Here is an 18147-nt window from a genome sequence, read left to right on the forward strand (position 1 = left end):
CAGTGCACCAGACCTTCAGGGGGAAGGCTTTGTCTTTCCAGTCAGTGAGCTTCAGGCTCACACACGTGCACACACACATGCACGTGCTGCTGTGGCAGGCAGAGGACATGATGGGACAAGCTCCTGAGGGTGGCTTAGGCTGGTTCCTAAAGGCTGTTGATTCTTCTGGAAACAACATTGTGGTCTACAGGTAGCAGTGGCCCAGCCAGGATTTGGGGATACGGAGGAGGCTGGTTAATGATTAAATTATTTCCTTGAGTGCTGCCATATATTAATAATTGGTGTGTTGGCCCCTTACAAAGGGACCTTGGTGGATGTCCTACCACCCCATTTTCTTGTTCAATAGTAATTTTTTTAAGACAGAGGCACAGATTTTGTTCCCCACATTTTTCTTTAAGTGAAGGGGTTCATATAGAAGAGGGCCAGGCAGATTTAGGGTCCCCTGTTCTCTCATCTGGCTTTTCATGTCACTTTCATTTGTAAGTGCTATGTGTCAGGTTACTCTGAGGGTACTTGAGTAATTCAAGAAACACATTAAGCATGTTCTGTTCGCTTTCCAGATGTGGCTATAAAAGGTGCCTTTCCTCTAGGGACATTGGGTGTGATGGGTGGGAAGGTTTCTAAGGCTTTAAGGCCTGTCTATGCCACCTTTCCCTAAAAGTGTGTCCTTTTTCTGCTGAGTAGTGTTATTTTTAGATGCCATTATTATTCTAAGTGTAGACTGACAGGCCTCCGTGCCTTGCCTGTCTCTGAGACAGGGATTCGTTACAGCTGCTTCTCCTTCCTTTCTCACCAAGACTAGCCTGGGTAGAACCCTTTCTCCTGGGAGAGTTAGTTTGACTCCAAATTTCAGCCTGACCAGAGAGAACAAGCACATTCTATCCAGGCATCATGTCCCCATGAGCAATGGGAGGGCCGCTCACGACAGGGAAGCAGTGGTGAGCCAGTGGGTCCCTGCGGCTCCTCCCTTTGGTCAGCACCTTGGCCAGGAGGACAGGGAAGACTTCTTGCAGGCCTTTGTCCAGAGCTCAGAGCAGGCCCCATACTCACCTCTTCCTTTAGAGGGCAGTCAGTGAGGTATTCTTATGCCTTGGCCTCCACTTTTCTGTGAGAATTCCTGCACCTGTGGTGGAAAGAGCGCTGGGCTACTTCCTGGCTGCTGAGTCTTGGGCTGGGTGCTTCACCTTCCCCCTAGACTTTATTCTCATCTGAGAGATGGAAATAATAGTGCCCACCTCTTAGGGTGGTGAAGATTCTGATTTCATGCATGGGAAAGCTCATGGCATCATCTGGGTACTGGTAGGGGATTAGGAGATAATTGTTTCTATACCCTGCTGGATAGCTCAGTGACTTCCGAGAAAGATACACGAGGTGGCTGACGGGATCCTGTAAAGGCCACCTCTCCCGGTCCCTGGTGATGTTTCTGGAGTGTGTATTCATGCATTTAATAACTAACCACTGAGCAACTCCCAGGGGCCATGGCACGGTATCAACATTGGGTACTGCAGGATGAATGGACATACGGCCTGCCCTTGAAAAGACCCAGAGCCCCCCACTCCTACCTGCTCCTTCCCTCTCCAGGTTGATCGACATCGCCCGCAAGCTGGACAAGGCTGAGCGCGAGCCGCTGCTGCTGTGTGCTACCTACCTCAAGAAGCTGGACAGCCCTGGCTATGCTGCCGAGACCTACCTGAAGATGGGTGACCTCAAGTCCCTGGTGCAGCTGCACGTGGAGACCCAGCGCTGGGATGAGGTGAGGGGAAAGCAGGCCTCGTGGGCTGGGGCCCCACCTGAGCCCTGGGACACAGGTGGGTGGGTACAGGAGCCCTTTGGGGTTCAGATGGAGAGAAGTTGCCCTCATGATGAAAGGAACATTGGGCTGGCAGTCAGGCAACTTAACCTTGAATTCTCTGAGCCACAGAATTGTGGAGCGCCTTTCCACTTGTCCGTTCATTCAGTCATTGAGAAAATCGTTACTGACAGCCAGCTCTGTGCCAGGGTGGTGACAGGCACCGGGGATGTGAGTGTGAACACGACAGCTCCAGTGCCTGCCATTGGGCTGAGCTGTCTCTGACCAGCACCACAGGCTCAGACACGTGGCTGATGTGAAGATGCACCTGCGTGACATTTAAAACCTGCTGGGTAACATTTTGGCAGAAAGCACCATCTGTGCTTTCCAGATCCAGACTGCGAGAGTCATTTCAGGGGCCAGTTTTTTCCCTCCCTTCTCTGCCCCCACCCCACAACCACTGCTTCTCTCTCTGGTGTTGGGGGCTGTAAAGAATTAGCCAGGCCAGTGAGAAAAGTGGCCAGCCTGAGGCTGGCAGAAGCAGCTAATGCTGCTCCTTCTGTGGCCAACCCCCACCCTCCAGCTCACTGGCTCCCTGTGCCCTTCAGAGAAATCCATCCCCGAGAGGATTAGGAGCTGTGCCAAGATCCTCCCCCGACTCACCCACCCACCCGTCATGGTCCATTTTAGAGTGAAAGCAAAGCCTTCACTGAGAGGAGCCATCTGACTGTTGTCTGCTCTCTGGATGGCTCCATTTGGTGAGGTGTTGAGGTCACTCATGAGAAAAGGTGGGGCTAGGGACAGAGGCAATGGTGGCTTCTCAAGAGAAATTTATTAGATTTCTCAAGCAGCATAGATTAGAGCATCTTAGAATGACTCAGACCTCACTGTGCGTCAGGCAGACTTTCTCCCCATGGCTCATGTCCAGTTCTCCTGGCCTGACAGGTGATTCTGGGGCTTAGGTGAGAAGTAGTCAGTGGGTCCATACAGCTCAAAGCCCACAGTCATCTTTGACAACTGATAAGAAGTGGTAATGATGATAATGTCAATTCTGTTTCCTTAGGTATCGCCTGCAATTAAAAGAAATCTGTTTGCAGCACTACAGGAGCCCACGCAAACCCTCAAAATAAAATGTTTCCGATTCTGTGCCGCTTCTGTGGTCCAGAAACAGACTGTGTTGTTACTGAATCCAGTCGCTTGCATATTGCTGTTAATTGCCTTTTGTTTTCGAAGAGCCGATTTGTTTTTGCGTTTCTGTGGGTAGTTTTTGGGGGAGGCACTCTCCCTCTCTGAGTTGTCAGGCTGGCAAAATATGACATCCCTAATGAATTCAGCCAAGTGCAGTGTTTTCATGGGGGCTGCAGGGGCAGTTTTATTAAGACTTCATTTGCTCCTTCCCCCAGGCCTTTGCTTTGGGTGAGAAGCATCCTGAGTTTAAGGATGACATCTACGTGCCGTATGCTCAGTGGCTAGCAGAGAACGATCGCTTTGAGGAAGCCCAGAAAGGTAGGCAACACAGACTGTCACCTTCTAGAAGGAGCAGGAGAAGTCACTGCCAAGACATACATTTCAGGAAGGCTACCAAGCCCTTCCCATCTGTAGATCCCAAGATAGATGACTTCATCCTGGGGATGTGATTGTTTGGTGGTGAAAAACTATGGAGCATGGAAAGACCATTGGCTTTGGAGTCACACCCTCCTGGGCCACACTCACTTGCTACAGGCCCTTAAGAGGTGCTGCCTCTTCTCCAAGCCTCTGTGGTTACTGAGCAAAGTGCTGTGCACTGCAGTGTATCTTCCCATTTAATCCTCACAACAGCCCTATGGTATAGCTACCATCATTATGATTCCCATTTTGCAGATGAGAAAACTGAAGAGTAAAGAGGTGAAGAAATTTGCCTGAAGTTTCATAGCTAGGAGGTGGCAGGGAGGTAATGTGAGCCAGGGTGCCATGAGGACAATAAGGGAGGACTGCCACACAGTGTGAGGCATGGTCTCACCTCTACTGAGAATAGAAACTCAGCTTCTATTTCTGGCTCAGATAAATGGGTGACTTCTGCTCCTCAAGATTTCTGTTGGTAAAATGGGCCGCACACAACATACAACGGCATCTGAAGTTGGAGCCAAAGCAAGTATAGAACTTTCGCTGATGTTATTAATCATATTTTTTAAAGTTGACTTCCCTCTCTGTGTCAGGCCCTGGCTGAGCACTTAACCTATGTAACCTTGCATCTTGCCAACAGCTGTGCAAGGATGAAGAGGCTAAATGTGCCATGCCAAGTCACAAATCTAGTCAGCAGGAGAGCCAGAATTGGACCAGTACCTCTCTGACTGGGGAACCTGATTTTTCTGTTTTGCTGCCTATTTAGCCTTGTAATTGAAGTTGGGTGTTTCATGTTCCATAGCATCTGATTTACACTTCTATATGGTAACCGTTGCCACCTCCGGACACATTGCAGAACAAATGTCTCCCTGTTGGAGCTCTCAACCGAAAGCCCTCATTGAAGGATAGCGCATTCTCTGCTGCTTCAGCATTTCCAGAGCATCCAGTTGCTGAAGTATCTGCATGTTTGGGCAAAACACATCAACCTATCCATCTGTCTGTGTCTGCCCTTCCAAGAATCCATCACCATAGTAACTTGGTACTCAGACAAGAGACTGTATATGAGAATGGAACAAAGGCCAGACCTTCTCCTTCTCTGAAGGCAGAGGATTAGGATCATTTGAATGCCCACATATGGCAAGTGTCATGGCTACAAGTGCTTCACTATCAGCCACCAACATCTCAAGGGGCTGGCCACGTAGTAGGTACTCAGAAAATATCTGTTAAACAGTGTAGGAATGATTGAGAGTTTTTTTGCTTGTTTTCACAAATGGTTGTGAGAACTGAGGTAGATCCTTCAAAGTGGTCACTGAAAAGCAGTCATTTGAAGACAAACTGAAGAGTTGGGCTTGGTTCTGGGACCTTGGGTGTGACGCTTTACCTCCATCTTGCAAAGTCCATTTCATTGCTCATAAAAAGGGGGATAATTTTCCTTCTTCATAAGTCTGTGGTGAGGATCCAGTGAGGTGATTAGCAACAAAAGCATTTTGCAAACCTCCAAGTGCAGTAAAGTGGCAGGTCCTGTTTGTATCACCTTAGGAGTCACAAAACTTTGCCCTGGAATGAGCAGGGGCAGAACCTCACTGAAGATGAGCAAGTTTCACTCTTAGACTTTGCCCTGGAATTTGGCCCCTCCAGTTTTTCCTTTCTGCCATGCTTTTCAAAGTCGGTTGCCTTTTCCCAGCCAAAAAGGAATTTGTCTCACTGTACTTTTTCCAGGATGTAGCCTCGGTTATTTAGAGAAGCTCCATCCCAGCAACGAAGCACTGCAGATGCTCCAATGAGTGTCCTACTTCCAAAACAGCCCTGTGCGAGCCCCACAGAGCTCCATCCTGCCTCCTGAGTGACTTCCTAAATTGCATGTGCTTTTTTCCTCCCTCCACCGCTCCTACAGCATTCCACAAGGCCGGGCGACAGAGAGAAGCAGTCCAGGTGCTGGAGCAACTCACAAACAATGCCGTGGCAGAGAGCAGGTTTAATGACGCTGCCTATTATTACTGGATGCTGTCCATGCAATGCCTCGATATAGCTCAAGGTGCGTAAACATCAGCCAGACCACTGTTTTCCCAAGCCCCACTTCTGATAAACATCAGAAGAGCTGGGACATTTTAATTAAAGCTCTGGGCTTGTTTATTGGGTGTATTGTCCATAAGCCTGCCTTGCAGTGGCATAATCTGGTGTGTCATCTTTTTCCAGTTTGCCCATCAGAATGGTATGAGGACCGTCCTGGGGTTACGGTTGGCAGGTCCAGCCCTGCATTACTAATTCAGAGCATATCTCTCCCCTGCTACCTGGGAGCCCATAGCTGGACCTGGGTGAGCACTGGGTTTTAAATTTTTTAAATTAAATGAGAAGATGAACAAGAGATGACTTTACAATAACGCACTCCAGATTCTTACTCATCCCAGCCAGAAAAACAGTTTCAATATTGCTTTCTTTCACAAGACTCCCCAAGATGTACTGAAGGAGCCCTGGAAGTGGAAGAGAAAGATGTTCTTTTCCACTGGAAAAGGCCACATGCAGGGGTGGGAAAAACACTGGAATGGAGGCTGCAGGTGACTTGTAACAAGTCACAATCCTTCCTGAGCTCTGCATGCCCATCTGTCCTGTGGGAGTCCCTTGTCTTGGTCCCTTTGGTTGCTGGGAGCCTCACAGAGTCATGCTTACAGTTTGAAAATTGTCAAGCCCAGGTGTAAGGTCACATTTTTGTGTTCTGGCCAGTGCCTTATGCTTCTGATAGGAGCAGCAGAGGGAAGAGGCATAAGATAAGCATGAATACAGTTGGTGTCTGCCTGCCCTTGTCCCAGCAGGCTCTTCTGACACATCTGGGGTCTTGCTGCAGCTGTCGCTCCCTGAGGGGAATAACCTGGGAGGGTGCAGTGAGAGATCTGGAAAAAATATCTTCAAACTCCCTGGCCTTATGCCCTGCCCACCTAAGACTTCACTGTCCTGGAGTGGCCCTACTCCTAAGCAGAGTACCTTTCCCCTCACTACACTTTGTCCCTCACCCTGGCACAGACACTGTGTGATGGGAGAACTGATGCCGGCAAAAGTACTGTTGCCTGGCCCCTTCTCGTGGGGCCAGTTGGCAGCCACAGACACTGTTTGATATGTTTCCCCTCCCACCCACTGCACACAGCAGATCCTGCCCAGAAAGACATGATGCTTGGCAAGTTCCACCACTTCCAGCGTTTGGCAGAGCTGTACCATGGCTACCATGCCATCCATCGCCACACGGTAAGGTGGCTGGGTCACCAGCGCCTGAGGGTACCGTCTGCTGTGCTAGGGGTCCCGGGCATGTCTAAAGAGCAGCAGACTGGATGGAATGTAACCCACTGGTCACAGTGAACTGCTGAGGAATCTTGGTCTCCGCTGGGGAGAAAAAGTTTGATTTTCCTTGTTTGACTGTTTGTTTGCCGTGTATCACGCAGTGGGTTGTTGAATTGTAATACAGAGCTGGAATGGTCCTTGCTAGTTCCTCAGTGCAGGCTTTGATGACTCGGGGAAACTCTGCATTAACCAGCAAGGGGGGGCGGGAGTTCCATGAGGCCCTCTCCTGCAGTAGGGCGAAGACCCAGGTTAACCAAAGGCTCGAGTTCCCTCCCTGGCTGGCCCTGTCAGTGACGTGTGTGTTCTTCAGCAGTTCACTTTCCCTCTCTGTCCCTCAGTTTCCTTCTCTGTGAAACCAGAGTGTTGGCTTGGTCTCCAGAAACCCAAATAGTTCTTTTTAGTCACTCTCTGATTCCTTTGAGAAAGCCATTTTAAATCTGTCTGGTGGCAATGAGGAACAGGTGATGGGTTGTCAACAGCCTCTTCATCCACTGTATCTCCTCAATCACCCAACAGATGTTGAGCACTTAGTACCTAGTAGGCAATGTACTGAGGGCTTCATTGTATCAAGTCATTTCCTCCTGTCAACCACACTTTGAGGGAAGGACTGTCACCTCCATTTTACAGATGATAATGAAGCCCTAGACAGAGGGATCTCACAGGTTATTAGGTTGGTACAAAAGTAATTGCAGTTTCAGACTGAATTTTAAATCATTATAACTAGGCTCAAACACATCTTTATTAATCAAAATAGGAACCATAATGATCAACACATTTTTGCCAATGAGAAATAAGTTTATTTCTGTAGTGTAAAAATCCATACTTTGGGATTCAGTGAACTCTTGGAAAGCATTTTCTGCATCCTGCTGGTTGTGGAAGCATTTTCCCTGCAAAAAGTTGTTGAGATGCTTGAAGAAGTGGTAGTTGGTTGGCAAGAGATCAAGTGAATATGGCGGATGAGGCAAAATTTTGTATCCCAATTCATTCAACTTTTGAAGCGTTGGTTGTGTGACGTGCAGTCAGGTAGGTGAAGAAGAATTGGGCCCTTTCTGTTAACCAGTGCTGGCTGCAGGTGTTGCAGTTTTCAGTGCATCTCCTCCATTTGCTGAGCATACTTCTCAAATGTAATCGTTTCACCAGGATCAGAAAGCTGTAGTGGATCAGACCGGCAGCAGACCGCCAAACAGTGACCATGGCCTTTCTTGGTGCAAGTCTGGCTTTGGGAACTGCTTTGGAGCTTTTTCTCAGTCCAGCCTTGGAGCTGGTCATCACTGGTTATCATGTAAAGTCCACTTTTTGTCACACATCACATCTGATTGAGAAATGTTTTGTTGTTGTTGCATAGAATAAGAGAAGACAATACTTCAAAACGACTATATTTTCATTTTCGATCTGCTCATGAGGCACCCACTTATCGAGCTTTTTCACCTTTCCAATTTGCTTCAAATGCCAAACAACCGTAGAATGGTTGACACTGAGTTCTTCGGCAACTTCTCCAGTAGTTGTGAGAGGATCAGCTTCGATGATTGCTCTTGGTGGTTGTCAACTTCCAATGGCCGGCCACTACGCTACACATCTTCGAGGCTCTCATCTCCTTTGCAAAACTTCTTGAACCACCACTGCACTATACGTTCATTAGCAGTCCCTGGGCCAAATGCGTTGTCGATGTTACGAGTTGTGTCTGTTGCCTTATGACCCATTTCGAACTCAATTTAGAAAATGCTTGAATTTGTTTTTTGTCTCACATCACTTCCATAGTCTAAAATAAACAGCAAGTAATAACTCATTAGCGAAAAAACATAAAGTGAGAAATGCCCATAGAAATGATATATAACATAAACACATTTAGGAATGTATTCTACTATCAAACAGCAAATTCCAGAGCCAATATATGAGTCTCAATAGGCTGGCACTGGAGCCTGTGTTCCTAGCCTTTCCCTCCCTCTCTCCCTTTAGAGAAAGCAGGCTAGTATGTTGGTCTAGTGGGTAAACTTGAGAGTCCTCACACACAAATGACACCATGTTATTTACCTTCTCTGGCCTTCACTTCCTTCTCTATAAAATAGTGATAACAGCGGTATCTACTTGATGGGATTGTTGTGAGGATTAGATGAGTTAATATTGGAAGAGTACCCAACATGGTGTGACCCTAGGTGGCAGCTATCCTTACTGCTGCTGCAGGCAAGGCTTCACACCAGCTTTCCCTGGCCTGCACCCTGCGGCTGGGCATCTGGCATTTCTCTTTTTTCAGAGATGAGGTCTCTGTCGCCCAAGGTGGGATGCAGTGGCATGATCATAGCTCATGGCAGCCTCAAACTGCTGGACTCAAGTGATCCTCCTGCCTGAGCCTCCCAGAGCACTGGGATTATTACAGGCATGAGCCACCACGCCCAGCCTTTCCACAGTTCTTTGACCTCTCAAATGCCCTGCCTTCCACCTTGGGCACTTCTTTCCCTCTAATCTGTGCTGACCTCTCAGCACATTTTTTGCTTCTTGGGAAAGTCTGGCAAGAAGGACTCCTGACAGGCTCTGTGCAGGCCAACCATCAGTCTAGTGTCACATCTCTTCCCACAGCAGGGTCAGTGGTCTCAAGGGACCTCATCTTCCCTTACAGTCTTTGCCTTTCCTGAAACAAGACCCCCTAGGGTCCCTCATCTCTATCAGGTGCTCACCTGGAGAGAAACTACCACAAAAGGAGCCCAGACTCAACTTGGGCTGGAAGTCAGGGCCCAGCTCAGCCTCAGTTTGCCCAAGCCACTCTGGAACCTGGCTCTCAGCTCCTTCCCTTAGACTTTTCTCCTGCTGTTCCCTGTCTTCTTCCTCACCTGGGGCATGGGGCTGAGGGCTCCTGTCTCTAACAACTGAGCTCTGCTAATACACACAGGACCTACGTGGGACTAGGAGCTAAGGGGCTTCAGACCAGCTGGGGCCCTGGCTCTTATCCCAGCTGAATCTTCTTAATTGGGCCATTCCTTCATTCAACAAATGCCTACTGTGTGATAGACCCTGTGATAAGACCTGGGGACACAGTGGTGAACAAAACATTGTCCCTGCAGTCAGTCCCAGTCTAGCAAACAGGACAATCCCTCAGGGGTAAAGTTTAGAGGACTGTGAAGAGACTTCCTGGAGGAGGTGGCCCCTCAGCCAGAAGGCGGGAGAAAAGTAAAAATGGGGCAAGTGAAGCAGAGGAGGAGGAGGAAAGGTGTTTGTGGCAAAAGTCACAGCCTGCGCAAAGGCCTGGAGGTGAGTGGTAGTTTGTGGTTCAACATCCAGGGCCCAGGAAAGCAGCACTGATTCAGGGCAAGACTGGAAAGGGAAGTTCAGGTCCTTCCTGGATACATGGCTTCTTTCCCAGAGGAAAGGACTCCCCTCCTACCTATTGTTTCTGGGACGTTATTTAGCTTCCCTACCTAGTGCAGTAGAACCAGAGACCGACTTCATCTTGTTCTTACCCTGGAAAGGATGTGGTCTCAGGTTTTCTTGAGTTCTTGGAGCTAACAAAAGCTACAGAAATTTAAGTGTGAATTAAATAGAAAATGCTAAGCTCTGAACTGAAGAAGTGTAGAGCAAAGTGAGTCCTCAGGAGTTTAGACCAATTAGGGGTTAAGCTTTGGTGGCTCAGTGATGAGTAGGGCGTCACAAGACCCTTCTTCAGTGCTCACAAGAAAAAGGAGTGGCTGGCCTGCTTTAATCCTCACCATTTAAAGCTTTATTAGAAATGGGTAATCTCAGTTTATGTACAGTGTGCCAGATGCCTTCAAAATAAGGTATTCTTGACCTTTTATAGACCCTCACATAGAAAATTCCCTATTTGTCTTCTGAGCTTCTGGCAGCCTCTAGGTACAAAGACCAATCATTCCACTAATGTGTGCTAACTGCCTCCTGTTAGTGCCTATGCCAGGAGCCAGGGAAGTGGGTCAGCAGTTGAGGAACTCCGCATATGTGCTCACTTGGTGGCACATCAGTCAAGCTGCTGTTGGAAAGCACAGAAGAGGCATGTGGGTTCATGCTGGAGAGGGCTAAATGCCCTGTTGAAAGACAGGCTTATATGAATCAGTGGTTATGTCCTAAGTTGCATAGAAGGTCTTCTCTTTTAGAGCTAATTGGAGACAACTTGAGTAGTTCAGAGAAACGGAGTCATTACCAACTCCAGAGGCAGTACAGCTTGGAAGAAAGACATTCTTGGGCTTTGGAATCAGACCTGGGTTTGAATAGGAGCTCAGCTCTGTTCTAGTTGGTGACTTGGGCAAATTATCTATCTAGGTGTCGGTTTCCTCATCAGTACTGTGAGGATAAAAATGCATACCACAAGGTTATTATGTTAAAGACCAGATGAGACAGTGACTGTATGGTGCCCAGCACACAGTGGGTGCTTAATAATCAGAGCCGCTCTTGTTGATGTCACTCAGAATTATTGGTGTCTGCCTTTTGGCCTGGCCCAGCAGCAGCTCAGTTGAGGAATTCAATCCCTGTTTACTTTTCTCTCACTGCAGGAGGATCCATTCAGTGTCCATCGTCCTGAAACTCTTTTCAACATCTCCAGGTTCCTGCTGCACAGCCTGCCCAAGGACACCCCCTTGGGCATCTCTAAAGTGTATCCTTTCTCTTACCCCTCCCCGTCCCGGTTCTTGTCTAATGGCCCCAAGAAATTCCTTCCAGAGCACTTTCCTGGCAGAACCTTCCTCTCTCAGCAGCCCTCAGGGAAGAGAGAGAACTCACCCTCCCGCTGCTGTTTGGCTGTAGAGGCTCAGCAGGGAGGCCCAGGGGCCCAGGCCAAGAGAAGATAAGTTTTCAGGGCTCTCTGAGCTGAGCCCAGCAATAGGCCTCTGGCCAACACACTGTCCCAATTCCTCCTAGAACCCACAGATGAAGATGTGACTGAAATGGAAGAAGCACCAGGCCTTCAGGCTTGGAACCTTGGGCACTTCCCCAGACTGGGGAGGAGGGAGTGTTTGTTTAGCCAAGGTATACATAGCACCTGCTATGTCCTCAAGCCCTGGGCCAGGCACCAGGTGACAAAGCTGCCATCAAAGAGGGAGGTCACAAGTTAGGGCCTGCTTTGGTGGATGTTTGCTGTGTCTGAGGGTGGAATGAGGCTGAGGTCAGGGCCACGGTCAGGGAAGTTTACCTGGAGGAGGTGATGTCCATCATGCAAGTTGAGGCAGCCAGGGAAGATGGCAAAGTGGATGTTCCAGGGGAGGACCCAGCATGTGGAGAGGCAAGCAAGGCATGTGGGAGGGTGTGAGGGGGCCCTGGGTGGGAGGGGCCGGAGAGGCAGCAGGACCCAAGGCCTGAGGGCGTACCTTTGGGTTTTCCTCTCCTTCTGTAGACACTGAGGGCCACAGTGGTGCCATAAGCAGAGCAGGTGCCTGAAGGGCCTGTGCAGCCACGTACTGGATCATTGGATCCAGATTTTTAAAGTCTTGAATGTCATGAGACATAATTGTCCCTGTTCTTTTCTAAATCTCACTGTACTCTCAGCTCCTTCCCAGCCCTAGCACCACCTTCCCTCTGTAAGGAAAACGCACTCCACTGGAAAAGACGCAGAGCTCTTTGTTGTAAGAATCGGCCTTGCTAGAGGATTCCAGGCCCATTATTTATATTTCAGGGGAAACGACCCCAAATCAAGGGGTGCCTTCCTGGAGTCAGACCTCTGCTGTATGCATCTCCGTCTTTCCCCAAAGGAGCAGTCAGGGCTATGCCTGTGCGGGCTGAGCACCTGTACTCATCCTTTGCAGCAAGTTCTGTTTGAGTCAACAGCTTGATGGGACTCCTGCCCCGAGCCTTACCCTGTGCCATCCCCTGGGGACCTGGAAATGGCTCCTGACAGTCCCTGACTTTGAGGAGTCATGCCGGAGACACAGAAGGAAACTCTCCACAAAACTGCTGAAGTGGACGGGGCTGCGCTGCAGAGGGCAGGAGCAGGAATACTGGGAGGAAGGTGGGAGGAAGGGCAGGAGGGCCTGGGAGCAGCCAACATCGGAGGTGACCTGAGAGGAGAGCACAAAGGCTCATCAGCCTCTGGCTGAGGAGCTCCAAGGGGGCCCCAGAGTACAGGTGAGGCTGCTGCTCAGAAACTGCCCACCAGGCCCTCGGGGAAGGGCATGCAGGCAGAGTGGGGTACACCCAGGGGCCTCAGAGCAGGGCTGAGGGTCGCTCCCCAGGGAGTCTTGACCAGGCCTCACCTGGCAGGGCGAGAGCAGAGCGCCCTTCGTGCCAGGCGTTCTAGGAGGGCCTGGCTGGCAGGTTTGGTGAGGCAGAAACAGCCATTTTGGCCTGGTCAGGGTGCAAGATGAGCCATCAGCAGGCCCAGAGATGCTAAGCAAGGTTAAAGTATTAATGGAAACTGCTGTTTTTATATCTGAAAAAATTCCTGGGCCTTGCCATCCGAGAAGTACGCTCACCTCTCACAAGCGCACAGAGCCTTCCCACAATCCTTCCTCTGCCCTCCCGGCACCAGCACGAGCTGTGTTCCAGCCCGGGGCTCACTTCAAGGATAGGCAGTGCCAGCTCCTAGGCCTGGTGTTGTCCCTGCTGTCCTTAACCCTGTTCACGGCAGGAAAATACTCTTCACCTTGGCCAAGCAGAGCAAGGCCCTCGGTGCCTACAGGCTGGCCCGGCATGCCTATGACAAGCTGTGTGGCCTGTACATCCCTGCCAGATTCCAAAAGTCCATTGAGCTGGGTACCCTGACCATCCGCGCCAAGCCCTTCCATGACAGTGAGGTGAGGATGCAACACCCTTGGGCAGACGGCTTCTCCTCTCCCCTGAGGCCATCTCATGCCTTCTTGCCTGGCCTGGGTTCCATTTGAAGAGAGATAGCTGTAGCTCCCTCTAGGCTCTGTGCCCCCTGCTCAGGCCTGGCCATGCCAGCTCCCCTGTGCTTCCCTGTCCACCCCCTGTTCTCCCCGCAGTCCCCCTGGTGCCAGCTCACAGTCTCCAACCCCAGCCCCAGCCCTAGCCCTCAGCCCGGTCTCCCTTGCTCCTTGCCCTCCCTTAGGCAAGCCCCACACCTCTGTGCCCAGGTGGCTCTGCCTTTACCCCAGGCCTGGCTCCAGAGCTGACCCTCACTCTAGAAACCTCTGCCCTTTCTGGAACCAGGCTGTGTTTCTCCAGCAAATCTACCCCACACTCCCAGCGCACATTCCTTCAACCCAGCCAATTTCCTTCTTTCACACCTCCTCCCTCAAGCTCAGAGCAAGGACTTGCATCAAACAGACCTGGGTTCACATCCTGGCTCTATCCTCTCCTAGCTCTGTCTCCATCTTTCTGCGCCTCAGGTTCCCCCTTTCCGACAGGTAGTTGTGAAGCTAAATGAGCCAGCACAGGCCACGTGCTCCGCATGGTGCCTAGAGCATGGTAAATGACTGACTAATGGTGGCAGCGGCCACTGTCATTCCTGCCAGGGAACAGTGCCGTTGAGCACTGCCTGTGCAGGTGTCTTGGGCACAGGGCCCCAAGTGACAGGGCTTGGGTGTTTCGGCAGGCCTTTTATCCTGCTTTCCCATGGCATGGAGCCCCTGGGCCCGGCGCCCCTTCCCTGCCTGCCCACCCAGGTGGCCTTTCTGCTTGCCGCCAGGCCCCAGGGGCCCGAAGCCAGAGTCCAGGGGGAGGAGGACACGTGCCTGGCCCCTCGGGAGTCCGTGGCTGTTTTGTAGGAGCTGGTGCCGTTGTGCTACCGCTGCTCCACCAACAACCCGCTACTCAACAACCTGGGCAACGTCTGCATCAACTGCCGCCAGCCCTTCGTCTTCTCCGCCTCTTCCTACGGTGAGTCCCTGCATCCTGAGCATGTGGGCGGGACAGTCTGTGGACCACGACGCTCACTCCACTGCTCTCTGGCCTCAGGACGTTGGGCAACGGCCAAAGGCCTCTGAATGTCCCTGTTTATGAAATGAGGACACTCTGACACCCACCTGCCTGACACAAGGAGTCACTGTCGGTGTTCCCATAGATAGGACCCACTGCTGCCCAAAGCTGAAGCACCTACTCTGGGAACCTGGCACAGTGCTGTACATAACCAAATGCCCCAGGAAGAGAGTCCGATGGCTCTTCATTTGGACTGGGAGGCTGAGATAGGTAGCTCCTTTGATGTTGATAGAGGATCAGAAGTCCCTTTCCAGGAGCTGAGCAGAGGCCACACACACATGACTGCCCATGCACACACATACACACACACACACAGAGACGGCCCCTGCACACACACACAGACTGCCACTGCAAACACAGAGACTGCCCTTGCACACACACACAGACTGCCCCTGCAGACACGCACAGACTGCCCCTGCACACACACAGACTGCCCCTGCACACACACACACGCACACACACACAGAGACGGCCCCTGCACACACAGACTGCCCCTGCAAACACGCACAGACTGCCCCTGCACACACACAGACTGCCCCTGCACGCACACACACACACACACACACACACAGAGACGGCCCCTGCACACACACACAGACTGCCCCTGCAGACACACAGACTGCCCCTGCACACACACAGACTGCCCCTGCAAACACACAGACTGCCCCTGCAAACACAGAGACTGCCCTTGCACACACATACAGACTGCCCCTGCAAACACGCACAGACTGCCCCTGCACACACACACACACACACAGACAGCCCCTGCACACACACACAGATGGCCCCTGCACACACACACAGACTGCCCCTGCACACACACACACACACAGACCGCCCCTGCACACACACACAGACTGCCCCTGCACACACATAGACGGCCCCTGCACACACACACAGATGGCTCCTGCACACACACACAGACTGCCCCTGCACACACACAGACGGCCCCTGCACACACACACAGACTGCTCCTGCAGACACACACACAGACTGCCCCTGCACACACACACAGACTCCCTGTTACACACACAGACTGCCCCTGCACACACACACACACACAGACTACCCCTGCACACACACACACACACACACAGACTGTCCCTGCACACACACACAGACTCCCTGTTACACACACAGACTACCCCTGCACACGCACACACACAGACTACCCCTGCACACACACACACACACAGACTGCCCCTGCACACACACACAGAGACTGTTCCTGCACCCACACACAGAGAGACTGCCCCTGCACACACACACAGACTGCCCCTGCACACACACAGACTGCCCCTGCACACACACACACACAGAGACTGCCCCTACACACAGACTGCCCCTGCACACACACACACACACACACACACACACACAGACTGCCCCTGCACACACACACAGAGACTGTTCCTGCACCCACACACAGAGAGACTGCCCCTGCACACACACACAGACTGCCCCTGCACACACACAGACTGCCCCTGCACACACACACACAGAGACTGCCCCTACACACAGACTGCCCCTGCACACACACACACACACACACACACAGACTGCCCCTGCACACATGCACAGAGACTGCCCCTGCACACACACACGGAGACTGCCCCTACACACACACAGACTTCCCCAGCAGACACACAGAGACTGCTCCTGCACACAGATTGCTCCTGTACACACACACACAGACTGCCCCTACACACACACACACACAGATTGCTCCTGCACACACACAGAGACTGCCCCTACACACACACACAGACTGCCCCAGCACACAGAGACTACCCCTGCACACACACACAGAGACTGCCCCTGCTGCCTCTTCTTGCTTTTGGTGAAGCTGCCAGTGGGTTGAGAAGGAACTCTGTGGTCACTGCACCTGCCTGGCGGCAAGTCCCCTTGCAAAGCCCTCAGTCCCCTCAGCCCTTTATGCCCTCCAGACGTGCTACACCTGGTTGAGTTCTACCTGGAGGAAGGGATCACTGATGAAGAAGCCATCTCCCTCATCGACCTGGAGGTGCCGAGACCCAAGCAGGACAACAGACAGCAAGAGATTGCAAACAGCAGTATCCATGCCCTTGGCCAGAGCCTGTATATGCAGCTGTGTGAGGGGTCTGGGGCCAGGCGGGATGCAGGAGAGCCCAGTCCCAGGGGATGGCAGGCCATGCTGAGCCTGGCTGTGTGTCCCCAGAGAGATTGGAGAGGCCCACATGGGACAGAGACAGGGACCAGAGATGGGCAGAGAGCTGGCCAGGACCTGAAGACCCAGAAGTGGCAAGTGGCACCTTGGTGTTCCCGTGTGGGTCTCCCACCCTCCCTTGCCCCCTAAAAGGCACTGGCTGTGCCTCTGTCTGTGCATAACTCCTACATAGCCAACATGGGACATGATGTTGGTGTTGGCCCCCACCTCTTCCCCTCAGGTCACTTTTGCATGCAAGTGACAGAGTCCAAAACTGTCAGACAGGCCGAACAAGCGAAGGGTGTACAAGGAAGCCCTGAGCAGGAGAGGAAGCTCCCTGGCCCAGCACTTAGTCTGGTCTGTCACAGGCTGGCTCTGCCTCTCTTGGCCGCACTGTCCTCTGGGGAGCTTCATTCTTTGGCAGCACCGCAGTGCCCCCATAACACAGACATGTCAGGAGCAGTGCCAGCCCCATATCCCCTCAGCCTCATAGCCCCAGAAACAGCCAGCTTTTCTCTCAGCCGTGGCAGTGAAAGCCCCGGGGCACAGCTCAGCCTGCCCCTTTGGCCAGGAGGATGCACCAGGGCAGTTGTCCAGGCCAGGCCACACTTGCAGGCTGGACATGGGAGGGGCTTCTGGCAGGGAACAGCACACGCATGGCCTGGGGCCTCGCTTCCTTGCACTGGCCGAGTCTGCAGGTCTGGGGGCTGTGAGCCTGCCTTTCCTGCGGCTCCCAGGTGCTGCCACCCCCAGGGGCCACACTAGGAGGAGGGAAGCTCAGAGAGCTGCTTGCTGAAGGAAACACAGACCCATCTGTGCCACCCAGGCTCCCTCAGGTGCCACAGATGATGCATGCTATGGTGCTGGCAGGTGGGTGCTGTGCCCACTCCAACTTTACACCAGCAGTCTTCATGTCCTGGGCCTCTCTGCAGGACCCCTGCTGGCCTCTGTCACCAGCTCCACCACTGTGGGTGAGGGGCGGTTTCCGGGGACCTCCAGGTGAGTCTGACCCGCCCTGGGGTCAGTAGGGGCTCTCACCCCTGTCTGCTCCATCACAAGTGCCCACAGACCCCCAGCAGCTACAGAATGTTTCTCCAGGATCCCTGGGCCTATCCCCTCCGTGCCCATCCACAGCAGCTCACAGGGCCCTCATGTGCTTCCCACTGGCCCTGGGAGCCATGGTGTGTGTGGCCTGCAAGGGGAATGGGTGAGGGCAGCAGAGCCAGCAGAGTCCCTTCTCTCCGCCTTCTTGGCCTAAGCCCCCTCTGTTCCTCCACCTGGAAAACTGTTGCGTTGGCCTGGCTGCTCTTGAATCTTCACACAGGTGTAGGGTGGAGGCTAAGGTCTGTCTCCATCTCTGCTTCTGATTCCA

The 18147-nt window shown here is 52.1% G+C and overlaps 1 protein-coding gene across 10 annotated transcripts in view; it reads left to right on the plus strand.

Moving 5' to 3' along the window:
- LOC103228067 (intraflagellar transport protein 122 homolog) overlaps nucleotides 1-18147 on the plus strand; it is an 89069-nt gene that overhangs the window by 69669 nt on the left and 1253 nt on the right. For 4 of the 10 annotated variants that reach the window (XM_038003486.2, XM_007985379.3, XM_038003488.2 and 1 more), the window contains 8 exons: nucleotides 1582-1753; nucleotides 3193-3295; nucleotides 5286-5426; nucleotides 6531-6628; nucleotides 11215-11315; nucleotides 13281-13446; nucleotides 14380-14491; nucleotides 16537-16662. In XM_038003486.2, the coding sequence (XP_037859414.2) occupies nucleotides 1582-1753; nucleotides 3193-3295; nucleotides 5286-5426; nucleotides 6531-6628; nucleotides 11215-11315; nucleotides 13281-13446; nucleotides 14380-14491; nucleotides 16537-16662 (1019 nt within the window). The remainder of the gene's footprint in view (nucleotides 1-1581; nucleotides 1754-3192; nucleotides 3296-5285; nucleotides 5427-6530; nucleotides 6629-11214; nucleotides 11316-13280; nucleotides 13447-14379; nucleotides 14492-16536; nucleotides 16663-18147) is intronic. The other 6 variants (XM_007985380.3, XM_007985382.3, XR_005242041.2 and 3 more) reach the window with 3 other exon arrangements.

This window comes from Chlorocebus sabaeus, chromosome 22 (assembly GCF_047675955.1).
Source record: "Chlorocebus sabaeus isolate Y175 chromosome 22, mChlSab1.0.hap1, whole genome shotgun sequence".
Classification (NCBI taxonomy): Eukaryota; Metazoa; Chordata; class Mammalia; order Primates; family Cercopithecidae; genus Chlorocebus; species Chlorocebus sabaeus.